This window comes from Octopus sinensis, linkage group LG3 (assembly GCF_006345805.1).
Source record: "Octopus sinensis linkage group LG3, ASM634580v1, whole genome shotgun sequence".
NCBI lineage: Eukaryota > Metazoa > Mollusca > Cephalopoda > Octopoda > Octopodidae > Octopus > Octopus sinensis.
This window is the reverse complement of record NC_042999.1, coordinates 4,963,092-4,990,654: the sequence shown is the minus strand read 5'-3', so window position 1 is coordinate 4,990,654 and position 27,563 is coordinate 4,963,092. Positions and strand designations below refer to the sequence as shown.

The following is a 27,563-nucleotide window of genomic DNA, read 5'->3' as shown; positions in this document are numbered from 1 at the left end:
TTCATTCATGTAACACAAAGAAAAGGAAAAAAAGAAAAAAGCTGTAAAATTTTAATTGTGATTCAAACTTAATCTTTTACAGGATACAAATTACAGATGTATAAAACTTCCATGTGGCATTGACAATTTTAAGATCCAGACTCCGTCTTACATCATCACAGATAAATCCTTTCACATGTGCACACACACACACACATGGATGGATGGAAGCACTCTGTCGGTTACGACGATGAGGATTCCGGTTGATCCGAATCAACGGAACAGCCTGCTCGTGAAATTAACGTGTAAGTGGCTGAGCACTCCACAGACACGTGCACCCTTAACGTAGTTCTCGGGGATATTCAGCGTGACACAGAGAGTGACAAGGCTGGCCCCTTGAAATACAGGTACAACAGAAACAGGAAGTAAGAGTGAGAGAAAGTTGTGGTGAAAGAGTACAGCAGGGATCACCACCATCCCTGCCGGAGCCTCGTGGATCTTTTAGTTGTTTTCGCTCAATAAACACTCACAACGCCCGGTCTGGGAATCGAAACTGCAATCCTATGACCGCAAGTCCGCTTACCTAACCACTGGGCCATTGCGCCTCCATGCACACACACAACCACCTGTCTGTTTCATATATAGATATCACATATTCATGCCATGCAGGAAATTTTAGGATTAAAACAAAGTTTAACCCTTTTGTCTATATATTTCTGTTAAAATACTCTGCCTCTTTTTTCAATTAAATTTGAAAATAATTTAACTCGTTAGTGCTTATTCAGATTACTGTCATAATTAAAGCTTACTTATTCACATTCCTTTGAATTAATCTTGCATTATCCCATAAGTTTGAGATTTCAATGTGATTATTTTTAGTTTGAATGCTAAAGGGTTAAAAAAAATAACTCATTATTAATCAGGGGACTCGAATACAAATTAACAGGAAATTTTGATGGAAGGTTTTTAGTCTAGACCAGTTTAAAACGGGAACATTGTACTTATTTCTTTACTACCCACAAGGGGCTAAACACAGAGAGGACAAACAAGGACAGACAAACGGATTAAGCCGATTATATTGACCCCAGTGCGTAACTGGTACTTAATTTATCGACCATGAAAGGATGAAAGGCAAAGTCGACCTCGGCGGAATTTGAACTCAGGACGTAACGGCAAACGAAATACCTATTTCTTTACTACCCACAAGGGGCTAAACAGAGAGAGGACAAACGGATTAAGTCGATTATATCAACCCCAGTGCGTAACTGGTACTTATTTAATCGACCCCAAAAGGATGAAAGGCAAAGTCGACCTCGGCAGAATTTGAACTCAGAATGTAACGGCAGACGAAATACTTATTTCTTTACTACCCACAAAGGGCTAAACACAGAGGGGACAAACAAGGACAGACAAACGGATTAAGTCGATTATATCAACCCCAGTGCGTAACTGGTACTTAATTTATTGACTCCGAAAGGATGAAAGGTAAAGTTGACCTCGGCGGAATTTGAACTTATAACGTAATGGCAGACGAAATACTGCTAAGCATTTCACCCGGCGTGCTAACGTTTCTGCCAGCTCGCCGCCTTAAACGGGAACATTGTACCAAGTGGATCAAGAGCAGTTTCAAGCAAGTTGGTATAAACAGGGTCAAGGACGAACCTTTCAACTTGCAGTCTTTAAATAATTATGGGAAAACTGTATAGCAAATAAATGTACAATTTATAAGTGAACGAGAGGGAACATGCAACCCCAGGCTTGAGTACCTCCTGAGTTCAGTTCCTTATATATGAAATGATCGTCTGGTTATGGGATACATTGCTTTCTCTCTCTCATTCACTTTGGGTTCAGGAGCCTATCTTCCTTTAAATCTGTGTCTATATACAAAAATTATAAATTATTTGCTGTATAGTGTCATTCATAATTATTAATTTCTCCTGTTTACTCGTTTAAAAGTTCGACATAGTTATATACATATGTATATATTTACAAAATTTACACAGGTAAACAAAATATCTTTACAATCACAAAAGGCATTGGGGAAAATATTAAGCGGGGGGGGGGGGGTTTCAGTGAAAAGCAAACTTCAACCAAAGTCTAAAATGTTAGCGACAGATCTTAAAAGTTATGGATTAAAATATATGTAAATTAAACAGAGGCTAAAATCTCTCGTAATTAAGATTAATAATTGGGTAATTAAACTGATATGCCAAAGCAACAACTAATCCAAATCCAAAAAGCAGCATTAAAAAAATAATTTTATCTAAACTGATTGAATCTAACTTATAGAAATTGTTATACATCAGTTCTCTGCCCTTCTTTTTACCTCTCAAAAGCCATTTGTTAATCTCTAGTTTCCTTAGTTACCACCAGATTACATGTGGATGGTACTGTCAATTGGGCAGGGTACCAGATTGGGTGGTCGCTAAGGTAACAAGGTGTTGATGAATGGCTCGTCAGAGCAGTATCTAATATGTAAGTTATTAACAATGGTATTATTATCAGTCACGCATACATAGTGTAATGTGCTTTGTTTATACACCAAATTTGCTGCGGGATAGCGTCTGGGGAAAGCTCCCTGAACAATGCTGAGGGTTAAAGAACCCCTGAACATCACAGACCAAGCTACGTGTGACATTCAGGTGTTCTTTAATTGGGAGCTTTTCCTGGATGCCATTCCACAGGTGATTGATAATGGTTACATTACTTAGAGTTGCTTTTAATTTATTATTTAATTATTAACGACAGCTTTGTACAAAGGTGACTTATACAAAAATAAAGCAGAAACTTTCGGAGATGGATTAATTATATACCAAAAAATATAAACATTAAATCCCCTAGTTTAAACATTTTTGAATTTTTCTTCTTCTTTAATCCTAAAATGATATACGGACTTAAAATATTGATGTAATCTACCAGCCAAAAACATATTCCATGGCTTTAGAGAAAAAATCATTGCTTTTCTGTGGAGTCCGTGCTGTCTGGAACACCTAAACAGGGAGAAAAAAAAATCATGGAGATTTCAGCAAACTAAAATAAAAAAAAAAAAATTAAATCAATCATCATTTAACACCCTCTTCCATACTTGCTTGGGTCAAACAGAATTTGCTGAGGCAGATATTCTACAGCTGGATGCCTTTCCTGTTGCCAACCCTCACCTGTTTCCAAGTAAGGCCAAACATTGGAAACAAGTAACACTGCTTTTATGATAAAGCCACTTGTTCACAATCATCTCATGATATCAAGACAAGGGTCCATACACATATGGGCTTCCTTCAGTTTCTGTTTACCAAATCAACTCACAAGGCACTGGGTAGACCCGGGGCTACAGTAAAAGACATCTGCCCAAGGTGCCACACAATGGAACTGAACCTGAGACCACATGGTTGGGAAGCAAGCTTCTAAACCACACAAGCCACACCTGCACTGAAAACATGAACTCTTTCACATGCAAAGCAGTTGCAATTAATTATTTTAAATAATACAAATATCAGGAAGTTAGCTCATTTCCACAAGGCATTACCCATTTTAATCTACCAAGTTTGACAAGTAACATTCAAATCAGTTTACAGTTAAATGACTGACATAAAAGATATGTGTATCAAGGGTTCATGTACATCATCGTCGTATAACGTCCGTTTTCCATGCTAGCATGGGTTGGACGGTTCAACTGGGGTCTGGGAAGCCCAAAGGCTGCACCAGGCTCCAGTCCGATCTGGCAAAGTTTCTACAGCTGGATGCCCTTCCTAACGCCAACCACTCCGTGAGTGTAGTGGGTGCTTTTTATGTGCCACTGACACAGGTGCCAGACGAGGCTGGCGAACGGCCACGCTCGGATGGTGTTTTTTATGTGCCACCGACACAGGTGCCAGACGAAGCTGGCGAACGGCCCCACACATACAAATAGTTTTGGTTTCCATCTACAAAATCCACACACAAGGCTTTGGTTGATCTGAGGATATAGTACAAGACACTTGCTCGAGATGCCACACAATGGGATTGAGCCTAGAACTATGTAGTTGGGAACAGCCATGCCTGCCCCAATGCAACATTCAAAAAAACTTAAGACACGCTTTCCACAGTGTACACAACCAGCAAATGAATACACACATAGATGAGGGAATACTTGCACTTATAGATCTCATCCTTTCTAACCTATTATGTTATCAAAAAAATATAACAATCATCTCCAGGTAATAACAGAGGAATTCAAGACAGGCTGCCCCTGAGAGCTCCTCTAATAGCCGAGTCACCGCCAGAACTAGAGACAAAGTTTAGGGTGTGGAAGCAAGGTCTAGAATTGAAGGATCTAATGGGTTAACCTAGCAAAAACCAAAGTCTTAGTAAGTAGGATGGCTGACAAATCAAGCCCCTTCAGGTAGATGGCCCTGCTTGAGCAGTAGAAAAGGTGTGAGTAGAAACTCCATACGATGTACTCAGTGTAAGCTATGGACACATAAAAGGTGCAGCAATATCAAAGGAAGGTTAACTGGGAAGATAGTTTTTGCGTGTGGGAGATGCACTGGGGCAATAAACACTGAAAACGGATTCCATCACATGTCAGGGGAAAAAACTAGAAGTAGTTGATAGCTTCCGCTACCTAGGCGACCAAGTCTGCTGACTGGCTCCTGTGCCAGTGCAACATAAAATGTAACATCCGAATGTGGCCAATGCCAATGTCCCCTGATTGGCTCCTGTGGCGGTGGCATGTAAAAAACACCCACTAGAGTGGTTAGCATTAGGAAGGGCATCCAGCTGTAGAAACATTGTCAGATCAGGTTGAAGCCTGGTGCAGTTGCTGGCTCTCCAGACCTCAGTCAAACCATCCAAGCCATGCCAGCATGGAAAACGGATGTTAAATGATATATATATATATATATATATATATACATACACACACACACACACAAAATATTTACTACATGAACTACAATGGAAAAATATTGTATATAATTTTTTTTTGTGTGCAGAGGTTCCTTGAGACATAATTTATTTTAAGCATTACGCAAGAGTAAAATAGTTGAGAAATGCCGCTCTGGACTATAGTAGAAGACATTCGCTCAAAGTGCCAAGCAGTGGGACTGAACTCAAAACTACATGGTTGGAAACTAAATCCAGTGAAGTGGCTCTCTACCAGGACCCATACGACCCTTTTGAGGTCACTATAAGATTTTGCTGTCATAAATTTATGTGCAAGAATTTGCTTATATTTCTGCAATACACAAAATATTTTAATCTTTTTATACGATTCCTGATAAATATTCAATTATGAAAATATTATAGGATTTTTAAAGCATTGAATGGTTATGAGGGTCCAACTGAATACAAAAAAGAACCGATGGGGTCAATAGCAAAAAAAAAGGCTGAGAACCTCTGCTTGAAATCAAACAAATTTAGAATGGAGAACAAAGTTACCTCGCTTTCATTCAATGGTCTTTTTTGCAAAGACTTTGGTGTATTAATTGGTCTTACACCTGTTGAGAGAGAGTTAGGGGTTCCAATCACGTGGGTAATAGAGAATGGCTTTGGATCTTGGAAGACATCGGTGTGGAATGGTAGATATTGGATGGCGCCGATAGAATGCTATGGATATGTATATTTTCTTTGTTAGATTCCATGAGATTCTGTGAACAAAGTAAAATAAATAATTAGAAAATAATTACTGCAAAAACCAATTACATTAAAAAAAAATTGCTATTCTGCTTCAAGAGAGAGGATTTTGCAAATCTGAAAATATTTTGGTGTGTTTTAACAACTTGAGATTTTTTCTAATGCCTGACCAATGAATCATTCAAATGAGATTCTATTCTCCTGTCTTCGTCTCATACATAAGCTTGGTGGCAGTCGTGGAGTCAGAAACAATTAAGGGGTAGCTGGAGTCAGAGAGGGTGAAACTATACTGACTCTGATTCCGACTCACAACATCTTTATTCTTTAATATAAACTAGTTATAACATATAGGCCTTCTCAAAGTACAAGCGTATGCATATGCTTTATGAGATAACTAGCAGTATCGCCCGGCGTTGCTGGGGTTTGTAAGGAAATAACTATAGAGCATTTTTAGGAGTTATAGCCAAAAAATAGCAAAAAAATGGGAAAAAAATGATGGTAAATTTTTTTTTATCGTTGACTCATTCTAGACATTTTAGAGAGTTACTTCCTTATAAATAGCGAAAAATGCATTAAAATGGAAAAAAAATGATGGTAAATTTCTTTTTAATCTCGTAGACTCATCGTAGATGCGCGCTAATACCCAGAAGGGCTCAATATGAATCACGACTATAAGATACCCGTTTTGGTTAAACTGCACTGCAAAATGTGGGATAGTTAGGAATCTAAATCGTAGGAGACAGACACACAACTTCACTTTTATATATAAAGATTACATAAAGATGAGTCAGGGTCAGATCGAAATTTTTTTGTTTTGACTCCACAGCCCTGGTAGGCAAAGTGAAGGGCACAACACACAAGAAAGAAAGACTCACAGAGGAGGAGGAGGAGGAGGAGAAGGGTGAATTGGAGTAAATGACAGTTATGCAAATGAGAAATTTTTATTTAATTTTATCTGAAGGTAATGTTTTCCTTTCTAAATTAGTTTTCATTTCATCATCATCATCGTTTAGCGTCCGCATTCCATGTTGGCATGGGTTGGACGGTTCAACTGGGGTCTGGGAAGCCAGGAGGCTGCACCAGGCCAGTCTGATCTGGCAATGTTTCTACGGCTGGATGCCCTTCCTAATGCCAACCACTCCATGAGTGTAGTGGGTGCTTTTTACGTGCCAGACGAGGCTGACAAACGGCCACCAGCACGGAGGCTAGGCGAGGCTGGCAACGGCCACAATTGGACGGTGCTTTTTACGTGCCACTGGCAAGGAGGCCAGTCGGGGTGGCACTGGGAACGGTCACGTTCGGAAGGTTCTCTTATGTGCCACCGGCACTGGTATCACAGCTACGATTTCCATTGATGTTATTTTGTATAAGCACCACGAAATCAGATAATAGTTAAATCATATCTTGCGTCTGAGAAGGTCATTTCACCAATAATAACACATGCACTGGTTCTATATCACTTCTTTACTGTTAGTCATTTGGTTAAACATCTAACAGATTAACTAATCAATCATTCGTTTAATGTGCTGCTTGGTTGGTTGGTTTGTTAATGAAAGACCTCTCAGTGCTGTTTGCAACCTTCTCAATAACTGCCCTTTCGCCTCAAGGGCTACAAATTCAAATCGAGAATCTTACAAACCAAAAACAAAAACAAAGTTAAATTATAATCATTGTATTAGGCGCAGGAGTGGCTGTGTGGTAAGTAGCTTGCTAACCAACACATGGTTCTGGGTCAGTCCCACTGCGTGCATCTTGGGCAAGTGTCTTCTGCTATAGCCCGGGCCGACCAATGCCTTGTGAGTGGATTGGTAGACGGAAACTGAAGAAGCCTGTCGTATATATGTATATATATATATGTGTGTGTGTTTGTGTGTCTGGTTTGTCCCCCTAGCATTGCCTGACACCGATGCTGGTGTATTTACGTCCCCGTCACTTAGCGGTTCGGCAAAGAGACCGATAGAATAAGTCCCGGGGTCGATTTGCTCGACTAAAGGCGGTGCTCCAGCATGGCCGCAGTCAAATGACTGAAACAAGTAAAAGAGTAAAAGAGAGAGAGAGTAAAGGTATGTTTGCCAAATTTCTTGATATAAGCTATGGGGTAAAAGCATACTTCCTAATTTACCCATCATGTGACAAGTAACACCCTGGTTTTAAAGTCAAGATATAAGTAAGAGAAGTGGGGGATTACCTTATCAATGCAAGGTGTAACTCCCAACATAATACTATCACCAAATATTTTGCCATTCTTGCTGAGAGCCTTTTTAGCTTGTAATTTGGATTGATATTGTATATGCATCCAATTGCCATCTGAAGATATCTGCAACAAAACAAGAAAAAAAAAATAAATAAAGATATAAATTTAGAAATAAACAGCAATGGGGGGGGGAGATAATAACTAAAACAGCAGCTGGTAAAGAACATATCTTTTCTCCACTTCAATAACATTACGGATTCTCTACGCTGAAAATTGTTAGAAGAACTTTCTGACCAAATTCATTATCAAAACATAAAGTAATCAACATCAATCTTTAATTACACAACACATATTCTGTACAGTTATCATCATCATCATCAACATAGTCATTTTGAGAGTAATGTTGGTGGACAGCCAACTTGTGAATCACCACAACATAGGATGGTGGACTGTGTCAAATGTCTTTGTTAAATTGATGAAGGTGTAACCTATGTCCCTCTCAGCAGTTCATGACACTTTTCAAGAAGATGGGTCACAAATATCAGGTGAGAAATACTTCTTTCTGGTCAAAATCCACCAGGGACTTAAGGCATGACCAGGTTGACAACAGTGGAAGACTGAGGGGAATCGTTGTCAGCGTCACCTCACTGGCACTTGTGCCGGTGACACGTGAACAAAACATTCGAGCGAGGTTGTTGCCAGTGCTGCTGGACTGACTCCTGTGCAGGTGGCACGTAAAAAACACCATTTTCGAGTGTGGCCATTGCCAGTACCGCCAGACTAGCCCTCGTGCCGGTGGCACTTTATAAGCACCCACTACATTCTCGGAGTGGTTGGCGTTAGGAAGGGCATCCAGCTGTAGAAACTCTGCCAGATCAGATTGGAGCCTGGTGCAGCCATCTGGTTTGCCAGTCCTCAGTCAAATCGTTCAACCCATGCTAGCATGGAAAGCGAAGGTTAAACGATGATGATGATCTTTCCGGTATTATCTGGATGAGAGATTCCTCTGCTGTTGCCAAACTCTGTATGGTTTCCCTCGTGCTTGTAGTCTGTGACAGTATTGGAGTGTTTCCACCTGTCAGGTATAGTCTTCCCCTGCCAGCAGAGAAGAAACAAAGAGTGACAATGGGATATGAAGTGAGGCTTGCCGCACACGTTCATCTCATCTGGAATCCCACCATCGCTGAGCAAGTAAATAGAGTCATTTAATGTTCATTTTGTTGAGGCACATCTTGTACAGCAGGATGCCTTTCCTGTTAACCTGCCTCATTAAATTCCATCTCGTGCATGCAGACAAGGAAAAGTGGGCATTAAATGGTGATAACCATGTATTTATTATCTCCCTGGTCTTTCATCTAACAAACTTCTGAATGACTTGACATGTCTCATACAAAGCACAAACGACATCATGGCTTAAGTTGTGACATGGTTTTATATTAAGCATTTAAACAATGTCAAAACACTATCATTTGTTTCACATCCATTTCCCCATTCCTGCACAGACCAGACAGAATTCACTAAGGCAGATTTTCTATAGCCAGATGCCCTTTCTGTTACTAGAAAGGTAATATTTCTCCATGGTTGGACATGCCTTCCATGGAAGGTTGGATAGCAACATTTGTTCATAATTATCACAGCATGTGTGACATCAACACAATGAGACAAACATACACCCACATTATATTTTATATACATTCTTACATGCCAGGACGGCGGTGACACATAAAAAGCACCCACCACACTCAAGGAGTGGTTGGCATTAGGAAGGGCATCCAGCTGTAGAAACACTGCCAGATCAGACTGGAGCCTGGTGTAGCCTCCTGGTTTCCCAGACCCCAGTTGAACCGTCCAACCTATGCTAGCATGGAAAACGGACGTTAAACGATGATATATATATATATATAATATATATACTCTTTTACTTGTTTCAGTCATTTGACTGCGGCTATGCTGGAGCACCGCCTTTAATCGAGAAAATCAACCCCGGGACTTATTCTTTTGTAAGCCCAGTACTTATTCTATCGGTTTCTTTTTGCCGCACCGCTAAGTGACGGAGACGTAAACACACCAGCATCGGTTGTCAAGCAATGCTAGGGGGACGAACACAGACACACGCACACATATACATATATACGATAGGCTTCTTTCAGTTTCCGTCTACCAAATCCACTCACAAGGCTTTGGTCGGCTCGAGGCTATAGTAGAAGACACTTGCCCAAGGTGCCACGCAGTGGGACTGAACCCGGAAACATGTGGTTGGTTAGCAAGCTACTTACCACACAGCCACTCCTGCGCCTATATATATATATATATATATATATATATATATATATATATATATATGATGGGCTTCTTTTAGATTGCACCTATCAAATCCACTCCCAAGGCTTTGGTTAGTCCAGAGCTACAACAGAAGACACTTGGCAAAAAGAGCCACACTGTCGGACAAAACTAAAAACTGAAATAGCTGTGTCGTTAAGATGTAAACCTCTTAAAACAGCCATGCTCGCCCCTCTATATTGAAATTATCCCAGGGAAGATCTCAGGGTTATTTTTATTTACAAAATATCCTCCTCACACACACATACACACACACAATCTGACAGAGAAAGCAAGAATGGAGTACATACCACATGTTGTAAAATGTTTCCATATTGTGAGAACTGGTCAAGGATATAAGATGCAGCAGCTGAATTGAAGCTGAGGAGAAAAGGAAAATTCTAAATAACCAGACGGAAAGAAATCATTTTTAAATGTGAGTCTCTTCTTCACAGCTGAATCCATGTCAGAAGGAACCCATAACCCATTATCATTTATTATATATATATATATATATATATATATTAATAGTTATCGCCATACTAATATGGCAGTCTATAAATATAAGACTAAAGCTGTCGCTGATTAGCTCCAAGAGGCCATCGCCTCTAGCTAGCTATATGACACACGAACCTGACTACGCTGCATTGATAAAGGGCAACAACCCTCAAACATGTCTGCAGATATCTGATTAGCAAGGTGAAGCGGCTGACTTCCCCTGTTCGAAGGTTGTAGTGGACGCAGGTTTGTGTCATATAGCTAGCTAGAGGCGGTGGCCTCTTGGAGCTAATCAGCAACAGCTTTAGTCTTATATTTAGACTGCCATATTAGTATGGCGATAACTATTAATATCCAGTAACGCTGCCGTAATCTCCTTTAGAGAGACTTAGTAATTTTAATATTTCTATTATATATATATATAGGGAGAGATTACGAAAAAAACAAAGATAAAGACAGGTGGTGTATAAAACAAACAGATGTATTAGTATAATGTTCAGGAATAGAAAAAGTCTTTTACGTTTCGAGCCTACGCTCTTCGACAGAAAGAGACACAGAAAAAACAAGGAGAGAAAAAATGTGTGTAGTAGCTAACGATCTATCATGGCATCTATATATATGTATATATGTACACACGTCCTGCCTACGTTAGCATGGAAGGTGGTCATTAAATGATGATGATACATATAGTAATAATGAAAATGACTTGTGGAAGGAAATTTTTGCATTTTATTGCAATATGTTACTATATACCACATATTCATTTGTGAGGATATTATTAAATATTTATAATATCTATGAATCTTGAGCATGCCTCTATTCCATGGGTATGCTCAAGATTTATAGATATTATAAATAATGTCTAATGATATCCTATGGTTCCCACCCCCAAGCCATTTTTGTTGTTACTATATTGATCCCAAGTTGTAAGGAATTCTGCAAAGATAACCGTTCTACAGGATGACTCTGGAAGACAGGAACAACAGATGGCAGCTGACAAGAAACATAGGAGCTTCTACGAGGGCATTGAGAGGCATTGGCTCTAAACAAGCGCATATATATCGTTACGTTCTGAGTTCAAATTCCGCCGAAGTCAACTTTGCCTTTCATCCTTTCGGGGTCAATAAATAAAGTACCAGTTTCGCACTGGGGTCGATGTAATCAACTTAATCCCTTAGTTTGTCCTTGTTTGTCCCCTCTATGTCTAACCCCTTGTGGGCAATAAAGAAAGAAATATATATATATATATATATATGTGTGTGTGTGTGTGTGTGTGTGTGTGTGCATATAAACAGACTGGTTGCTTGTTTTTGTGGAACTGGTCAAGTGATGTCAACACCTCTGATGAGAACACAAAGTTTGAAAATCAATTAACCCTTTCGTTACTCTATTTATTTTAAGATGCTCTGTGTTTCTTCCAATTAATTTTAAATGTAACAAAGAATTTAGTAAAATAACTTAGTTATCATTAAGCTAGTGTTAGCAACATAAATCGTGACTAAGGTTTGGTGGAAGATTTTAATTCAAAACTTATGAAAACAAGACATTTGTACTACAGAGCCAGAGGTGGTTTCAGCCAGGTTGGTATCAAAAGAGTTTAAAATATCATGGTAACTTTAACCCTTTTGCTACCATATTTCTGTTGAGATGCTCTGTGTTTCTTGCAATTAATCTTAAATTTAAATTTAAAAAATTAATCTTAAATCAAAGAATTTAGTAAAATAACTTAGTTATCATTATGCTGGTGTTAGGAACATAAATTGGGACTAAGGTTTGGGGGAAGATTTTAATTCAAAACTTATGGAAACAAGACATTTGTACTACAGAGCGAAAGGCAATTTTAGCTGGGTTGGTAACGAAAGGGCTGTCTGGCATGTTTTCAATCAATGGAGAAATAGGTAAATTTACCCCGTTTGTACACCTATTGCATAATTTGTGTGTGCGTGTGTACTTTTCTTCATGTTGGAGGTGCATGTTTTTTAGGGGTTAAAATTGAAGTTGGGTGTAGGACAAAAAAAAAAAAAAGATTTAGAATCCCTGATGTAGAGGCTCCCTTGTTGGTTTCTTCATCAACAAATAATGTGCAAAAATGTAGACAAAAACTATTCCAAGACAAAGGCAAGATATCAAAAGAGAGACTTACCCGAAAATAGTAACCCAAGTTTCATCAAGTTGGTCAGTAACCAATAAAGATTCTCTGCAAGAAAAAGAATTTCATTAGTTAAAAGTCGCAAAGTTACAATTTTTGACTTTCTTGCCAAAAGAATTAGGGATTTGGTCCAAGATACAAATCCAAAGACTTTTCAATAGAAACTTCAGATGTGGAAGAGTGGCAAAAGAAGCCTGCTTCTCAACAACATGGTTCCGGGTTCAGTCCCACTGCATGGCACCTTGGGCAAGTTTCTTCTACTTACAGCCTCAGGCCAATCAAAGCCTTGCGAGTGAATTTAGTAGACAAAACCTGAAAGAAGCCCATCATATCATCATCACCGTTTAACGTCTGCTTTCCATGCAAGCATGAGTTGGACGATTTGACTGAGGTCTGGCAAACCAGATGGCTGCACCAGACTCCAGTCTGATCTGGCAGAGTTTCTACAGCTGGATGCCCTTCATAAAACCAACCACTCCGAGAGTAGTGGATGCTTTTATGTGCCACCGGCACGAAGGCCAGTCAGGCGGTACTGGCAATGGCCACACTCAAATGGTGCTTTTTATGTGCCACCTGTACAGGAGCCAGTCCAGCGGCACTGGCAACGACCCTGCTCCAATGTTTTTTTTCATGTGTCACCAGCACAAGTGCTAGTAAGGTGACGCAGGTAACAATCACGCTCATATATCATCATCATCATCGTTTAACGTCCGCTTTCCATACTAGCATGGGTTGGACGGTTCGACCGGGGATCTGGGAAGCAAGAAGATTGCACCAGGCTCCAGTCTGATCTGGCAAGGTTTCTACAGCTGGATGCCCTTCCTAACGCCAACCACTCCGTGAGTGTAGTGGGTGCTTTTTACGTGTGTGCATCTTTGTGTCTGTGTTTGTACCCACTGCTTGACAATCAGTGTTGGTGTCCCCATAACTTAGCGGTTCAAGAAAAGAGACCGATAGAAATACTAGGTTTGAATATAAAAACTGGGGTCAAATCATTTGACTAAAAATTCAAGGTGGTGCCCTGGTATGACCGCAGTCTAATAACCGACACAAGTAATGGATTTTAACACCTGTGACTTTGTACTAAATTAATTCCTAATTAATTGCTAGCACAGGTTGGGTGGTTTGACCGGGGATCTGGGAAGCCAGAAGGCTGCACCAGGCCCAGTCTGATCTGGCAATGTTTCTACAGCTGGATGCCTTTCCTAATGCCAACCACTCCGTGAGTGTAGTGGGTGCTTTTTACGTGCCAGGCTAGGCTGGCAACGGCCACGATCGGATGGTGCGTTTTACGTGCCACCAGCACAGATATTCTCTGTGAAACCAGCGAGATCTGGCCCCTCACATCTATCCAACAACGACATCCTAAAACTAAACAGTCTCGTCGTTGAAATCTGAAGGCCACGAGATAATGCAGGATTAATTCAAAGCCATGCAAATAAATAAGAGTAATCTGAATGCCAAAGAGTTAACTTGCAGCTTGGAATGATATATTTCCATACACAAAGTCTGTTGAGATAAATTTTTTTGAGACAAAATCCCACAGTGAACACCTTTCATGTGTGCAGGAATCATCATCATCATCATCGTTTAACGTCCGTTCTCCATACTGGCATGGGTTTGACAGTGCAACTGGGGTCTGGGAAGCCAGAAGGCTGCACCAGTCTCCAGTCTTATCTGGCAATGTTTCTACAGCTGGATGCCCTTCCAAACGCCAACCACTCCGTGAGTGTAGTGGGTGCTTTTTACGTGCCACCTGCACAGGTGCCAGGCGAGGCTGGCAATGGCCACAATCGGATAAGTGTATTTTATGTGCCACCGGCACGGAAGCCAGTCGAGGTGGCACTGGCATCGGCCACGATTCGGTTGGTGCTTTTTACGTGCTACTGGCATGGAAGCCAGTCGAGGCAGCGCTGGCATCGTGTTGAAAAATGTGTATGGCATCATCATTTGAAACCCCTTTTTCCATGCTAGCATGGGTTGGACAGTTTGACAGGAACCGACGCGCCAGAGGCCTGCACTGAACTCCAATGTTCTTTATTTTTTTGTTTGGCATGGTTTCAACATTGGATGTCCTTTTTCATGCCAGCTACTTCACAGAGTGTACTTGGTGCTTTTATCCACAGCACCAGCATTAGTGAAGTCACCAGGTATCTGCAGGACAAGACCCCCACCCCCTTAACATGTTTGTAGAAATTAAATACATACCCTTGAGTATAAAAGGGATCCATTTGTGTTGGAGATGTGTGTATTTTGGAGACCTGCTGGAAACTTTGATTAATATTAGAGACATTTAGTGGGCTTGTATTCGATAATGGTGATGATCCACCTGGAAATATAAAAGTAAAACAATCATTTTATGTCTTATAATCAGGGCCAGATTAAGACCCATAAAGGCCCCAAGCACTTAAAAGAATTTGCTGCCCCCACATATAAATGGAATTCAAAATTTGAAAAGTTTTCTATTCTTTTTTAATTGGAAAGTCTTTGATCAGATCCTCAAAATTACTCTTGCGTAACACACCTGCTTCTATACTTAATAAAGATAAGGCATCAAGAACATTATTTTAGCAACAGGACAAGTGAGACCATAACCCGTGGCCTTTACCTGGGATGTAGCCAGTCCACTTATGCACACCTTTCCTTCTTGGGACACTAAACTCTGCTTGCGAAGACCTGTTGAGGCAAGTGAAATCGAAATCGATCAAAAGTCAATGGAAACTGTAGTTGTCATACCAGTGCCAGTGGCACGTAAAAGAAACATCCGAACGTGGCCAATGCCAGTGCTGCCTCAACTAGCCTCTGTGCCGGTGGCATGTAAAAAGCACCAACCGTGGCCGTTGCCAGCCTCGCCTGGCACCTGTGCCGGTAGCATGTAAAAAGCACCCATTACACTCATGGAGTGGTTGGCGTTAGGAAGAGCACCAGCTGTAGAAACACTGCCAGATCAGACAAGGCCTGGTGCAGCCTCCTGGCTTCCCAGACCCCGGTTAAGCGGACGTTAAATGATGACGAAAGGGGTTTCTTTTGTGCCGTAAACCCCTTACCATTTCTGTGGTGTCCTCTTCCCTTGATGCCTTAAGCACATGCTCATAAGGGCTTAGTGGTTAGGCCAGCGCTGTTTATAATGATCATATCTTGGGGTTATGCAGTTCCATGCAGCCTTCACACTAAACCAGGTTCAGCTGCTTTCATTTCTCTTAACGACTGTTTGGTTTTGTTATTTGCTGAGAATTTATTCATTGCCTTTCATCATCGTTTAACATCCGTTTTCCATGCTAGCATGGGTTGGACGGTTCTATCGGGTCTGGGAAGCCAGAAGGCTGCACCAGGCCCAGTCTGATCTGGCAGTGTTTCTACAGCTGGATGCCCTTCCTAACACCAACCACTCTGTGAGTGTAGTGGGTGCTTTTTACATGCCACCAGCACAGGCGCCAGAGGAGACTGGCAAACGGCCACGAACGGATGGTGCTTTTACGTGTCACCGACACGGACGCCAGTCAGGCGGCGCTGCCACGTTCGGACGGTGCTTTTCTTTTAACATGTGACTGGCACGGGTGTCTTAACTACTATTTCCATTCAATTTTCATTTGATGTTGGTGTTAACGTACTTGACTCAATAGGTCTTCTCAAGAACAGCAGGTCACTCTACGATCCGGGTGAAAAGTTTGTTCTGCAACCAAATGGTTTTAAGATCAGTCCCATTGCATGACAATACAAGGAAGTGTTTTTTTTTTCTTTTCCAGTTATAACCCAGACCGACCAACCCCATCCATGAATGAATTGTGAATAATTAAATTTGCTCTTACCAATTTGCATCATTTCAGGTTCAGAGATGGGCCGCGATACAGCTGGGGATGTGTGTTGTTGAGTGAAGGAGGAGTAAGGAGTCTACAAAAATGTGAAAATGTGAAAGTAATGTCAACAGGAGAAATAAAATAAGTGAGATTAGAAATTAGCCGTTTGATTCTTTTGAAAGCAACCTGTCCAAGACCGCTTCTGATTCTAAGATACAAACTTCCTATTTTCAAGTGATTTAAATTAAAACCGTTAATCAAAATTTCACGTTAATTTATATTTTAAACATCAGCTTAATAATAACAAAAATATTTTACTAAATTCTTTTTGAAGTGTGTGTGTGTGTGTTAGATAAAATGAAACAACAAAGCCAAGGCAATGTGAAATTTCTAGGACATTTTATAAAGAGTAAAGTAGTCTTAACAGCTGTTTCAGGGAAATAAAAGATATCTCATCATTAGAGATGATATGAGAAAGTTAACTAGAAGGAAATAGTTGAGTTCAATATAGGAAGTTATTTTGGAAAGAGAGAGATATAAGTACAAAGGGAAGTATGAGGATAAGAATAAAAATATATAATACATACAATTTATTTTTATTCTCATATTTAGCTTTATACTTCCTACATCTCTCCCTTTCCAAAATAACTTATATTGAACTCTACTATTTCCTTCTATTTAACTCTCTCGTATTGTCTCTATATATAGCTTTTATATCCCTGAAACAGCTGTTAAGACTACCTTTCTCTTTATAAACGTCCTAGAAATTTCACACTGGCTTGGCTTTGTTGTCTCATTTTATTTACCATATACACGTTCACACACGACTTGCGTTAGACTCTTCACTCATACTATTATTGAACCAGGAGTCTAACAGCAGTCCTTCTGTAGTACTTACATAGCCTTACCTGCCTTTTGGGTCTTCCAGACACCAAACCCTCTCATACATATGTATATATGAAATTTTGAATTTAGTTCATGGACCCCCTGTACTACCTTTGTGGACCACTAGGGGTCCGTGGACTCCTGGTTGGGGGGGTCACTGCTTTAATGTAATGCACTACAACCATTTTCCTCCGTGAACATATGCTGCTAAAACTGGGGCATATCTAATATGCATACGTGTTTTTTATGTTATCAAATACAATAAACAAATTAAGACAAACAAAGTTACTTTCATCGTATTTTGTTTAATGAGAATCAAGCTTAACTTACTTGGCGGAAAGAAGTCTCTACCATTGATGAAGACATTGGAGATTCGAATAAACTCTGGACAGGCGGTGCAGCACTCCGATCTTTACTGCGAAGAATCTCGCTTCTGAAAAATATTAATTTTACTTTCAGCAATGGTAGAAACAATAACAGACGGGTGATTAACTCTTTCGATACAAATTCATCCAAAACTGACCCTGGTTCCAGGAGACAAACTGTTGGCAGTGATCTCAAAATCTTCCATCAAAATTCCATGTCAATTTATGTTCCAAACAACAGCTTAATTAATAGTTTCAAATTTTAGCACAAGGCCAGCAATTTTGGGTGAGGGTCTGTCATTGGATTGCACTCATGCTGGGACACTCCTTGATGGATTTAGTTGAACAAATCAACCCCAGTACTTATTCTGTCTCTTTTAACTGAACTGCTAAGTTACAGGGATGTAAACAAATAATCACTGGTCATCAAACTATAGGGGGAGACAAATACATATAAAATGGGTTTCGCTTAGTTTCCACCTACCAAATCCACTCATAAGGCTTTGGTCAAAGCAAGGCTTTAATAGAAAACATTTGCTCAAAGTGCTGTGAAGTGGGATTGAACCCAAGGCCATACGGTTGGATCTAATTTCACTTCATATCTAATAAAGTATGAAATTCTTAGACCGAGCACACACACAGAAAACCCAGATTGAATGGTATTAAGTTACGTTGTGAGTTCAAATTCCGCCGAGGTCGACTTTGCCTTTCATCCTTTTGGGGTCGATAAATTAAGTACCAGTTATGCACTGGGGTCGATGTAATCGACTTAATACCTATGTCTGTCCTTGTTTGTCCCCTCTGTGTTTAGCCCCTTGTGGGTAATAAAGAAATAGGTATTAAGTCACTCATCACCACACTCCAACTTCAGTCCAACAGGCATCTGTCTCCTCTCCCAGGCCTTTCAACCATGACCACCACCATTACACGGTCAGATGCCCTCCAGATATGGATGGTCACCTGCCATCTCTGCCTGGGTTGTGCTGATTCATTCAGCTCCTCCTTCAGGGGACACTGTAATTCATCTCCTCCTGTCACCCATACCCACCAACTCCAGGTGCCACTGTAACCCCTATATTTAGACCTTCCTTCCTCGACTGTTGGCTCTCAAGAATTCCTCCCTGCATACATGTTCCCTGAAACCACTTATTTGCAAAAGCTCAAGAGGTACACAACCCTGTCATCTTTACCAGTTCAACCATTTAGCATTCAGATCACTCTGTCATGTGTCGTCATCATCATTGTTTAACGTCCGCTTTCCATGCTAGCATGGCTTGGACGATTTTGACTGAGGACTGGCGAACCAGATGGCTGCACCAGGCTCCAATCTTGATCTGGCAGAGTTTCTACAGCTGGATGCCCTTCCTAACGCCAACCACTCCAAGAGTGTAGTGGGTGCTTTTTATGTGCCACCAGCACAGGGACCAGTCAGGCGGTACTGGCAATGACCAAGTGTCAGAAATTCAAGTGTTTGAATTTAACTTTCGCAATCCCATTTGGGGTCACAACCCATAATTTATGAAGTGCTGATCTATAATATACTATTAACATATCTATTATATATTACTGCTCTACCCACTCAGCTGAGAGATCTCTTCTTGCAAGTTGCTTAGTGACTCTATTGGTGCTGGTGCCCTTCCTAACGTCAACCACTCTGAGAGTGTAGTGGGTGCTTTTTACGTGCCACCAGCGACGCTGGTACATTTATTCACATCAATTGGAATTGGACATCTATTGTCTTGTAGCTTTGGAATTTCAATGATGTGTGTTTATTTCTAAAATAATACTGCAGGCTAAGCACCATCCGAACGTGGCCGTAGCCAGCGCCGACTCGACTGGCTTCTGTGCCGGTGGCACATAAAAAGCACCATCCGAATGTGGCCGATGCCAGCGCCGCACCGACTGGCTTCTGGGCCGGTGGTACATAAAAAGCACCATCCAAACGTGGCTGATGCCAGCACCGTGCCGGTGGCACATAAAAAGCACCATCTGAACGTGGCCGATGGCACGTAAAAAGCACCCACTACACTCGCGGAGTGGTTGGCGTTAGGAAGGGCATCCAGCCGTAGAAACTCTGCCAGATCAGACTGGAGCCTGGAGCAGCCCCTGGCTTCCCAGACCCCGGTCTAACCATCCAACCCGTGCTAGCGCGGAAAACGGACGTTAAACGATGATGATGATGATGAAGCTAGATCCGGCCAGTTTGAGGATAAAACAAGAATATTTGGTGCTAGTCTAGTACACAGTCTAACATGGTGTCAAACAGGGTTGTCTACCTGATCTCTCAGATTTTTCCAGAGATTTCAGCAATTAAAAAACTTCAAATATTTCAGAATCATGGTTTTAGCATTTAACCAAGATCACTCAATGGCCTGAGTGTGTGCTCCACTCACTGGATCCATAAATGTCATTGATGGTTCACTGTAAGATGGTGATAAACTATGGCATTTAAATTATTATAAGTGGACCAATCATCTTTTTCACATTCACTTTCAATAATTGGGATCAGAGTGTTCCCGTCACACCATTCCACACAAAAGTATCAACAGTCTGAGCATTGTTTGAGACCCACAGCCTATCAATTCTACATCCATGGTTCCTGTTGTTCTGCATCACTGTCATTAAGAGAGGAGCGTTGTCACCATCCAGTTTTCTTCCACGATTGCATTTTCGTCGACCAGCAAATTTTGCTTCATCGATCTCAATGGGGTTATCGTTTGTTCCAACCATCTTCCCTCACCGTTCATGATTAACTATGGCTCCACGCACCTTGCGACACATATTATACCAGTCAGTTATTGTATTTTTAGATTTTCTTGTTAGAGTCACTGCTGTGGTCATGGGTATATCCATGACAAAGAAAAATCATCATCATCGTTTAACGTCCGCTTTCCATGCTAGCATGGGTTCGACGATATTGACTGAGGACTGGCGAACCAGATGGCTGCACCAAGCTCCAATCTTGATCTGGCAGAATTTCTACAGCTGGATACCCTTCCTAATGCCAACCACTCTGAGAGTGTAGTGGGTGCTTTTTATGTGCCACAGGCATGGGGGCCAGTCAGGCGGTACTGGCAATGACCTTGCACAAATCTTTTTACACATGCCACCGGTACAGGTGCCAGTAAGGCGACGTTGGTAATGATCGCGGTCGAATGGTGCTCTCTTACGTGCCACCGGCACGGAAGCCGGATGGCTGCTCTGGCAATAGCAACGATCACGCTCGGATGGTGCTCTTGGCACCCTACTAGCACGGGCACAAGTGCCAGTAAGTTCTAAAATCTCACTCTGGCTCAACTTCAGTTTAATCTGTTGTTAATGTCCGTATCATGGGAAAATTGGTTTCCTTTATTAACTGAACGATTAAGGTAGATAACCCTGGCTATACTGTTTGACAAAGTGTTAGACTGCATCCTATACTAGCACTGAATATTTGGGCCAGATAAGGCTGGTTTAAATGCACTCTAAAACATGAAGTTTATACTGTAGAATGAAGTTGGTGCTAAAAGGGTTAATTCTAGTTGCCTTCTAAACAACTTCAAACTTTCTTGCAAATTCATCTCATAATCCAATAAGTAAAAAATTTCAAATAACTGAAACACTCACCTTGATGGTGGGGTCGTTACCATACTGGATGCTGGGGATACTTTGGTTCCTTGTTGACGTCTGGCAGAGATGGGTGTGGTCTGAGCATGACCTGAAGGCCAACGGAGTGGAGTTTGCTAAAGGATAAAAAAATTAATAAATGTTACTGTCAAGTTTACAACAACAATAAACTACAATTTTTTCTTACATCAGCAAAAGTCCTCAAATCCACAGGAAAAAAGAAATACTGCATTTGATGGCATACAAAGATGCAATGAAATTTCAGCAGTGCTGTTCAGGAAAAGAGTGCTAGGGACAAAAATTGGCCTATAGGAGGCCCAAATTTGCACCAGTCCTTATATGCTAGTAGGATGTTAAGAGAACCATCCGAGCATGATCATTGCCAGAGTGGCTAACTGGCTTCCGTGCCGGTGGCACGTAAAAGCACCCACTACACTCTCAGAGTGGTTGGCATTAGGAAGGGCATCCAGTAGTAGAAACTCTGCCAGATCAAGCTTGAAGCCTGGTGCAGCCATCTGGTTTGCCAGCTCTCAGTCAATCGTCCAACCCATGCTAGCATGGAAAGCGGATGTTAAACCATGATGATGATGATAATCAGGTCCAGGATCTATCCTCGGTTGACGGAGACAATCTGGGAAACCCATGGCCTAACTTTAACTTCGAGAACACCCTACTAGCAGGGGAACAAGTGCCAGTAAGGCGACGCTGGTAACGCTCACACTCAAATGGTGCCTTTTATGTGCCACTGGCAAGACAGCCGGTTAGCCGCTCTGTCAATGATCACGCTCGTATGGTGCTCTTTGCAACCTGCTAGTACGGATGCCAGTCATCGAATGAGATTTTGATTTTGATAAATGGATCCTATTATAAGATTGGCATTTGTTGATGGCTAAAAAAAAGAAAAAAAATCTCACCGTTCTGCCATGTGGTGTAACGTCTCCCAAGAGATAACCGGGTAGATATTGGTTAGGAGGAGTATGAATATTTGGAGAAGCAGCACTGGATGTCATTCTCTAAAGTCAGAATGTGTTGGTAGCTACAGAAACATGGATAAAAAAAGAATTCCATTATTAAAGACTTTGACAGTTTTGTTGCTAAGAAAAATAAAAATGAATCAGAGCCTTTAAAGTAGTTTCTGCAGTCAGAAATCCCAAATTTTAATGGATATATTGAAATCATTCTCAATGTTTTCCCAGAATTTAAATAAATTTGTAAAAGAAATACGTAACTTTAATCCTTTCATTATCATATTTGTGACTAATTATGCTACCTACATGTTTCAATTAAGAAATAATCAAGAATTTCATTTCGTCATGTAGTTGATGTTTGTAACTTAATTGAGACCGAGATCTTTCTATAGAATTATGATGGAAGATTTTAATTTATATATGAACACTTTAAAAGAGGTTTTGTATCACTCTTCCCCTAACTGTCATTTACTCTCTCTTCCTCATCCTCTGTATTGTATACCATTACTTACTGCCTGGCTCCAAGGTACTGTCTCACTCTGTACCTGTTGTTACCTTTTCTGTCACCTCTCTACACAAAGTATGATTGGAAAAATTAATCAACCAACCATCATTTATATCATCTATTTTATATATATATACACTACCGTCAGAAATTAATTAGCACCCTTGATTTGCTCTTCACTCAAGGTATGTGCTGTCACCTAGTGGCCATATCTCGAACTATTGCTTTGTTGCGAGTTCACTGTTGCGCAGAACGATGACGTAACTTTGTTTGCAGAGCAGTTTGAGAGTCTACAGCCTTATGATGTTGACATAGCAGTGCAACAACAACTTGGAGTGTGGATGCAGACAAATCTTCCTTTGTTTAATAGATATAGGTAGCGCCTCGCAAGGACCGAAATCACACCATACTAAGTTTTCTCATCGCGTAAGACGTTTTGAACAGCTCATAGGTTAATTGATTTAACCTATTTAATGTAGAAATTTGAGAAGTGCTAATTAATTTCTGACGCAAGTGTACATAGGAGTGGCTGTGTGGTAAGTAGCTTGCTAACCAACCACATGGTTCCGGGTTCAGTCCCACTGCATGGCATGTTGGGCAAGTGTCTTCTACTATAGCCTCGGGCCGACCAAAGCCTTGTGAGTGGATTTGGTAGACGGAAACTGAAAGAAGCCTGTCGTATATATGTATATATATATATGTGTGTGTGTGTATGTTTGTGTGTCTGTGTTTGTCCCCCTAGCATTGCTTGACAACCGATGCTGGTGTGTTTACGTCGCCGTCACTTAGCGGTTCGGCAAAAGAGACCGATAGAATAAGTACTGGGCTCACAAACAATAAGTCCTGGGGTCGATTTGCTCGACTAAAGGCAGTGCGCCAGCATGGCCACAGTCAAATGACTGAAACAAGAAAAAGAGTAAAAGAGTATATATATATATATATATATATATATATATATATATATATATATATATATATATATATATATATAGGTGAAATAAACATCAGAGATGCTTTTCCCTATGCTGAGACTGCAGGAGCTACTCAGAGGTTTTGCTAGCTCTTCTAAATCCATTGTAAGGCTGGAATATTCTGACCCTGGGCACAAAAGTAATAAAAAAAGTGTAAATTGTGGCTAAAGCACAACATGGAAAGACCAATGTAGTCCATAGCCAAACAACGTCTCTTCTTTTTGTTAGGGAGATTTTAAACACAAGGGTTACTGTTTGGGGGGGGGGGAGGTCTTAATTCTTTACTGTTATGGCTATCGCATTTTTCTTTCTTTTTCTTGTTTTCTTCTGACTTGTATTACAAAGTCTTTGACTCAGTTCAGCAGCGCCAAACCAAAAAGTATAGAAACTATTATTTCACTTCAATGGTGTTGGTTAATCTATTGATATTGATAACTTCACCACACACACACATTCAACTCCACAATAATAATAACAACAGATACTAAAGATGGTGCTATGGCCTTTTCTTTGATAATATCTTTCTTGCTTATTTAAATTCAGTTCAATGCACACTTGCCTTGAACCAACCATTTCTCTTTGTGTGTGTGTGTGTTCTTGATAATCGTTTAGAACAAGTAGTTTTACACCAATTACACTATTTTATTCTGGCCCGGGTCAAACACTATAATTTAAAGGCCATGGACTGAAGATGTGAATTTTTTTTTGTTTTTGTGTCCGGATCAGACCCGGAACATTCACGATGTGAATATTCCGAGTCCTCTCCCCCACCCCCTTTTCGCAAGCGCGCATTTTTTTTTGTCATCTTCGTTTAGAGCAAGTTGTTTTACACCTATTACACTATATTTTTTAATGTTTTATGACCGGGTCAAACGCTTTAGTTTGACCATTTCAAGAAGTAAATTTTAAATAAGTTTTTTATTATTGTTTTACTTTCTCAAAATAAATCAATCTCCACCCCAAAACTCCATCAGGCATAGTTCGTGTAGTAGCACAGATTTCGTCGATTTCGTAAAAAACTTTTATTTTTTACATAAGTAATGAGAGCGAAAGAGACTAAGAGGAAGCGATTTTACGACGAGAAGGTTTCACTTTGAAATCGCCTGTGTGCGTTTGAGGGGGTGTGGAGACAGACAGTATGTTGTGTAAGTGAATTGCTTCTGTTAGTGTGTGCGAAGAGACAGAGAGAGTAATGTGTGAAAGAGAGAGATAACTGATTTTTTTACTCGGTGTATGTGTATATGTATGTATGCATGTATGTGTGGTGTATGTATCTATGTATGTGTGTGTGTTTATGTATGTATGTATGTATGTATGGCCGATTCATCGTATTTTTTACGGTGTATGTGAATATGTATGTCTGCATGTATGTGTGTGTGTGTAAGTACGTGTGTGTGTGTGTGTGTATGTATGTATGTATGTATGTATGCCGATTCAGTGTTTAATTATTTCGAATTAAAACGAAAGATTACCTTGCGGCGCCTGTTTATGTAACAGTCTGCTATGTAGAAAATAATGAGGTGACTCAATGGAATAATGACAGTGATCGAAGATATAGACAAAATTTTTTTATTTAATCGTTATACATGCCTTGTCGACTGCTACTGTGCAGCCTTAATGTCTCTGTGATGTGACGATGGTGAAATGGTAAGAAAAGATGGGGAGTTATAAAATGAGGAGATATTCTTCTCATGAGAAAGAGTTGCATTCAAAGGAAAAAAAAAGTTAATAGTCTATAGAGGTGCACAGAAACTGGGTGCAAGCATGCATATATATGCATGTGTAACATTGTGTTGTGCGCAAAAGGAACGAACAGTACAAAATGTGTAAGGAAAAGTGACAAAATCCGATTGGTAATGTTCTGTGTGAAAAGTCTATGCCGCCATACATACATACATACATACATAAACACACACACATACATAGATACATACACACACACACACACATACATGCATACATACATATACACATACACCGAGTAAAAAAATCAGTTATCTCTCTCTTTCAACATTACTCTCTCGTCTCTTCGCACACACTAACAGAAGCACTTCACTTACAACAACATACTGTCTGTCTCCCACACCCCATCAAACGCACACAGGCGATTTCAAAGTGAACCTTCTCGTCGTAAAATCGCTTCCTCTTAGTCTCTTTCGCTCTCATTACTATGTAAAAAATAAAGTTTTACGGAAATCGACGGAAATCTGATCTACGACATACGAAACTTCGCCCTCCATCATGTTAGGTTAAATCATTCCTAACTTCATTTACTAACGGATAAAAGGATATAATATAACACAGCGTAGTTAAGTTGGAAATTCTTAACAGTTCGCAAACTTTTTCAAATATTTGGGGTTGACAATCTTTCGTCTCTAGCAGACCTTTCCGTCGATTTCCGTAAACAAATTTTTTCTTTTTACATATGGCTTGCGGGAACTTTGAAGTAATGAGAGCGAAAGAGACTAAGAGAAAGCGATTGTATGACGAGGGAAGTTCTTTTGAAGTTACCGTGCATGTGAAGCATTGATGTACATGTGTGTGGTGTGTGTGTTGAGGGGGTGGGGAGACAGACAGTATGTTGTGTAAGTGAAGTGCTTCTGTTAGTGTGTGTGAAGAGACAGAGTAATGTGTGAAAGAGAGAGATAACTGAAATTTTTTACTCGGTGTATGTGTATATGTATGTATATTACTTCAAAAGTTACCGCAAGCCCATATGTAAAAGAAAAAAATTTTTTTACGGAAATCGACGGAAAGGTCTACTAGAGACGAAAGATCGCCTTTGGGGTTTTCTTCTTTCTTTTTTTATTGTTACACTCGTCTGATGAGTCGGCAGCAAGAGAGCGTGAAGTTAGGGGCAAAAATGTTAAAAATGAAACTTTGGGGATACCAAAGTAATTCTTTAACAGAAGAAAGCAACCACACACATTACTTTCCCTTTCCCAAGTGGCAGTGATAGCCGTTTCCGAAAGTCCGTCGCAGAGAGTTTCGGAATTTGAATAAGGGTGTAAAAAGATTTTTTTTTTTTGTCTTTATCCTCCCTATCTGAGCAGACCTATAATCAAAGACATTCCAGCTTGTTTTTTGTTTTCCTACTTTTTTTTGACAAAAAAATGCTTCAAGAAAAGTGAACAACCACGCAATTCCGTGTCCACGAGATAGTGAAAGACTATTCCGGGAAACACGCCTATCAAGGCGAATATTTAAACTAATAAAATGAATATCCTCAATTTTATGGCACTAAATTCAAGAACCAGTCTTTTAATACAGTTTTATTACACGTGTGTGTGTTACATTAAAGTATTTGCCTTGAAAAACTAATAAATGAAGCTAATTAAGCGAAATCTCATTTTCTAGGGAACTGGGCAACAACGAAATAGACATCAGTATTTAAGGGACCTTTCTTTTTTATATTTTAGGACTGTAAATGTAAGAGCAGCTTAAAGATCAGTTTGAATTAAGGACTAGGAAAAGCGAGGATAGTGAATAAACTAGAACCTACCTCGTAGAATCCGTTACGACTTCGAACGGTGGAGATTTCAAGATTTGAATGAAAGAAACTACCGGAAGAAGAGGTTATGAACCGGAAGTAATATGTAAGCCTCGTTTTGGAAGAGCGGCTTTTTTTAAATGCTGAAATGTCGTTGAAAGAAATAAAACTTTGTGACTGAATTAAGAACTCTGTTTACTTGGAATTAATATTTCTATTTGTAAATT

The 27,563-nt window shown here is 40.2% G+C and overlaps 1 protein-coding gene across 1 annotated transcript; it reads right to left on the bottom strand.

Annotated features, from left to right (window-relative positions):
* Positions 1-637: 637 nt before the first annotated feature.
* Positions 638-27,490, bottom strand: LOC115209159 (nucleoporin NUP35-like). Its single transcript, XM_029777385.2, has 12 exons — positions 27,349-27,490; positions 22,317-22,438; positions 21,403-21,518; positions 17,762-17,864; positions 16,559-16,640; positions 14,958-15,078; positions 12,744-12,797; positions 10,414-10,483; positions 7,778-7,906; positions 5,395-5,603; positions 1,586-2,969; positions 638-979 (listed from the first exon to the last, which is right to left on the bottom strand). Exons 2-10 carry the CDS (start codon positions 22,410-22,412, stop codon positions 5,481-5,483), a joined length of 894 nt encoding a protein of 297 aa, XP_029633245.1. The 5' UTR covers positions 22,413-22,438; positions 27,349-27,490; the 3' UTR covers positions 638-979; positions 1,586-2,969; positions 5,395-5,480.
* Between the last annotated feature and the right edge of the window lie 73 nt (positions 27,491-27,563).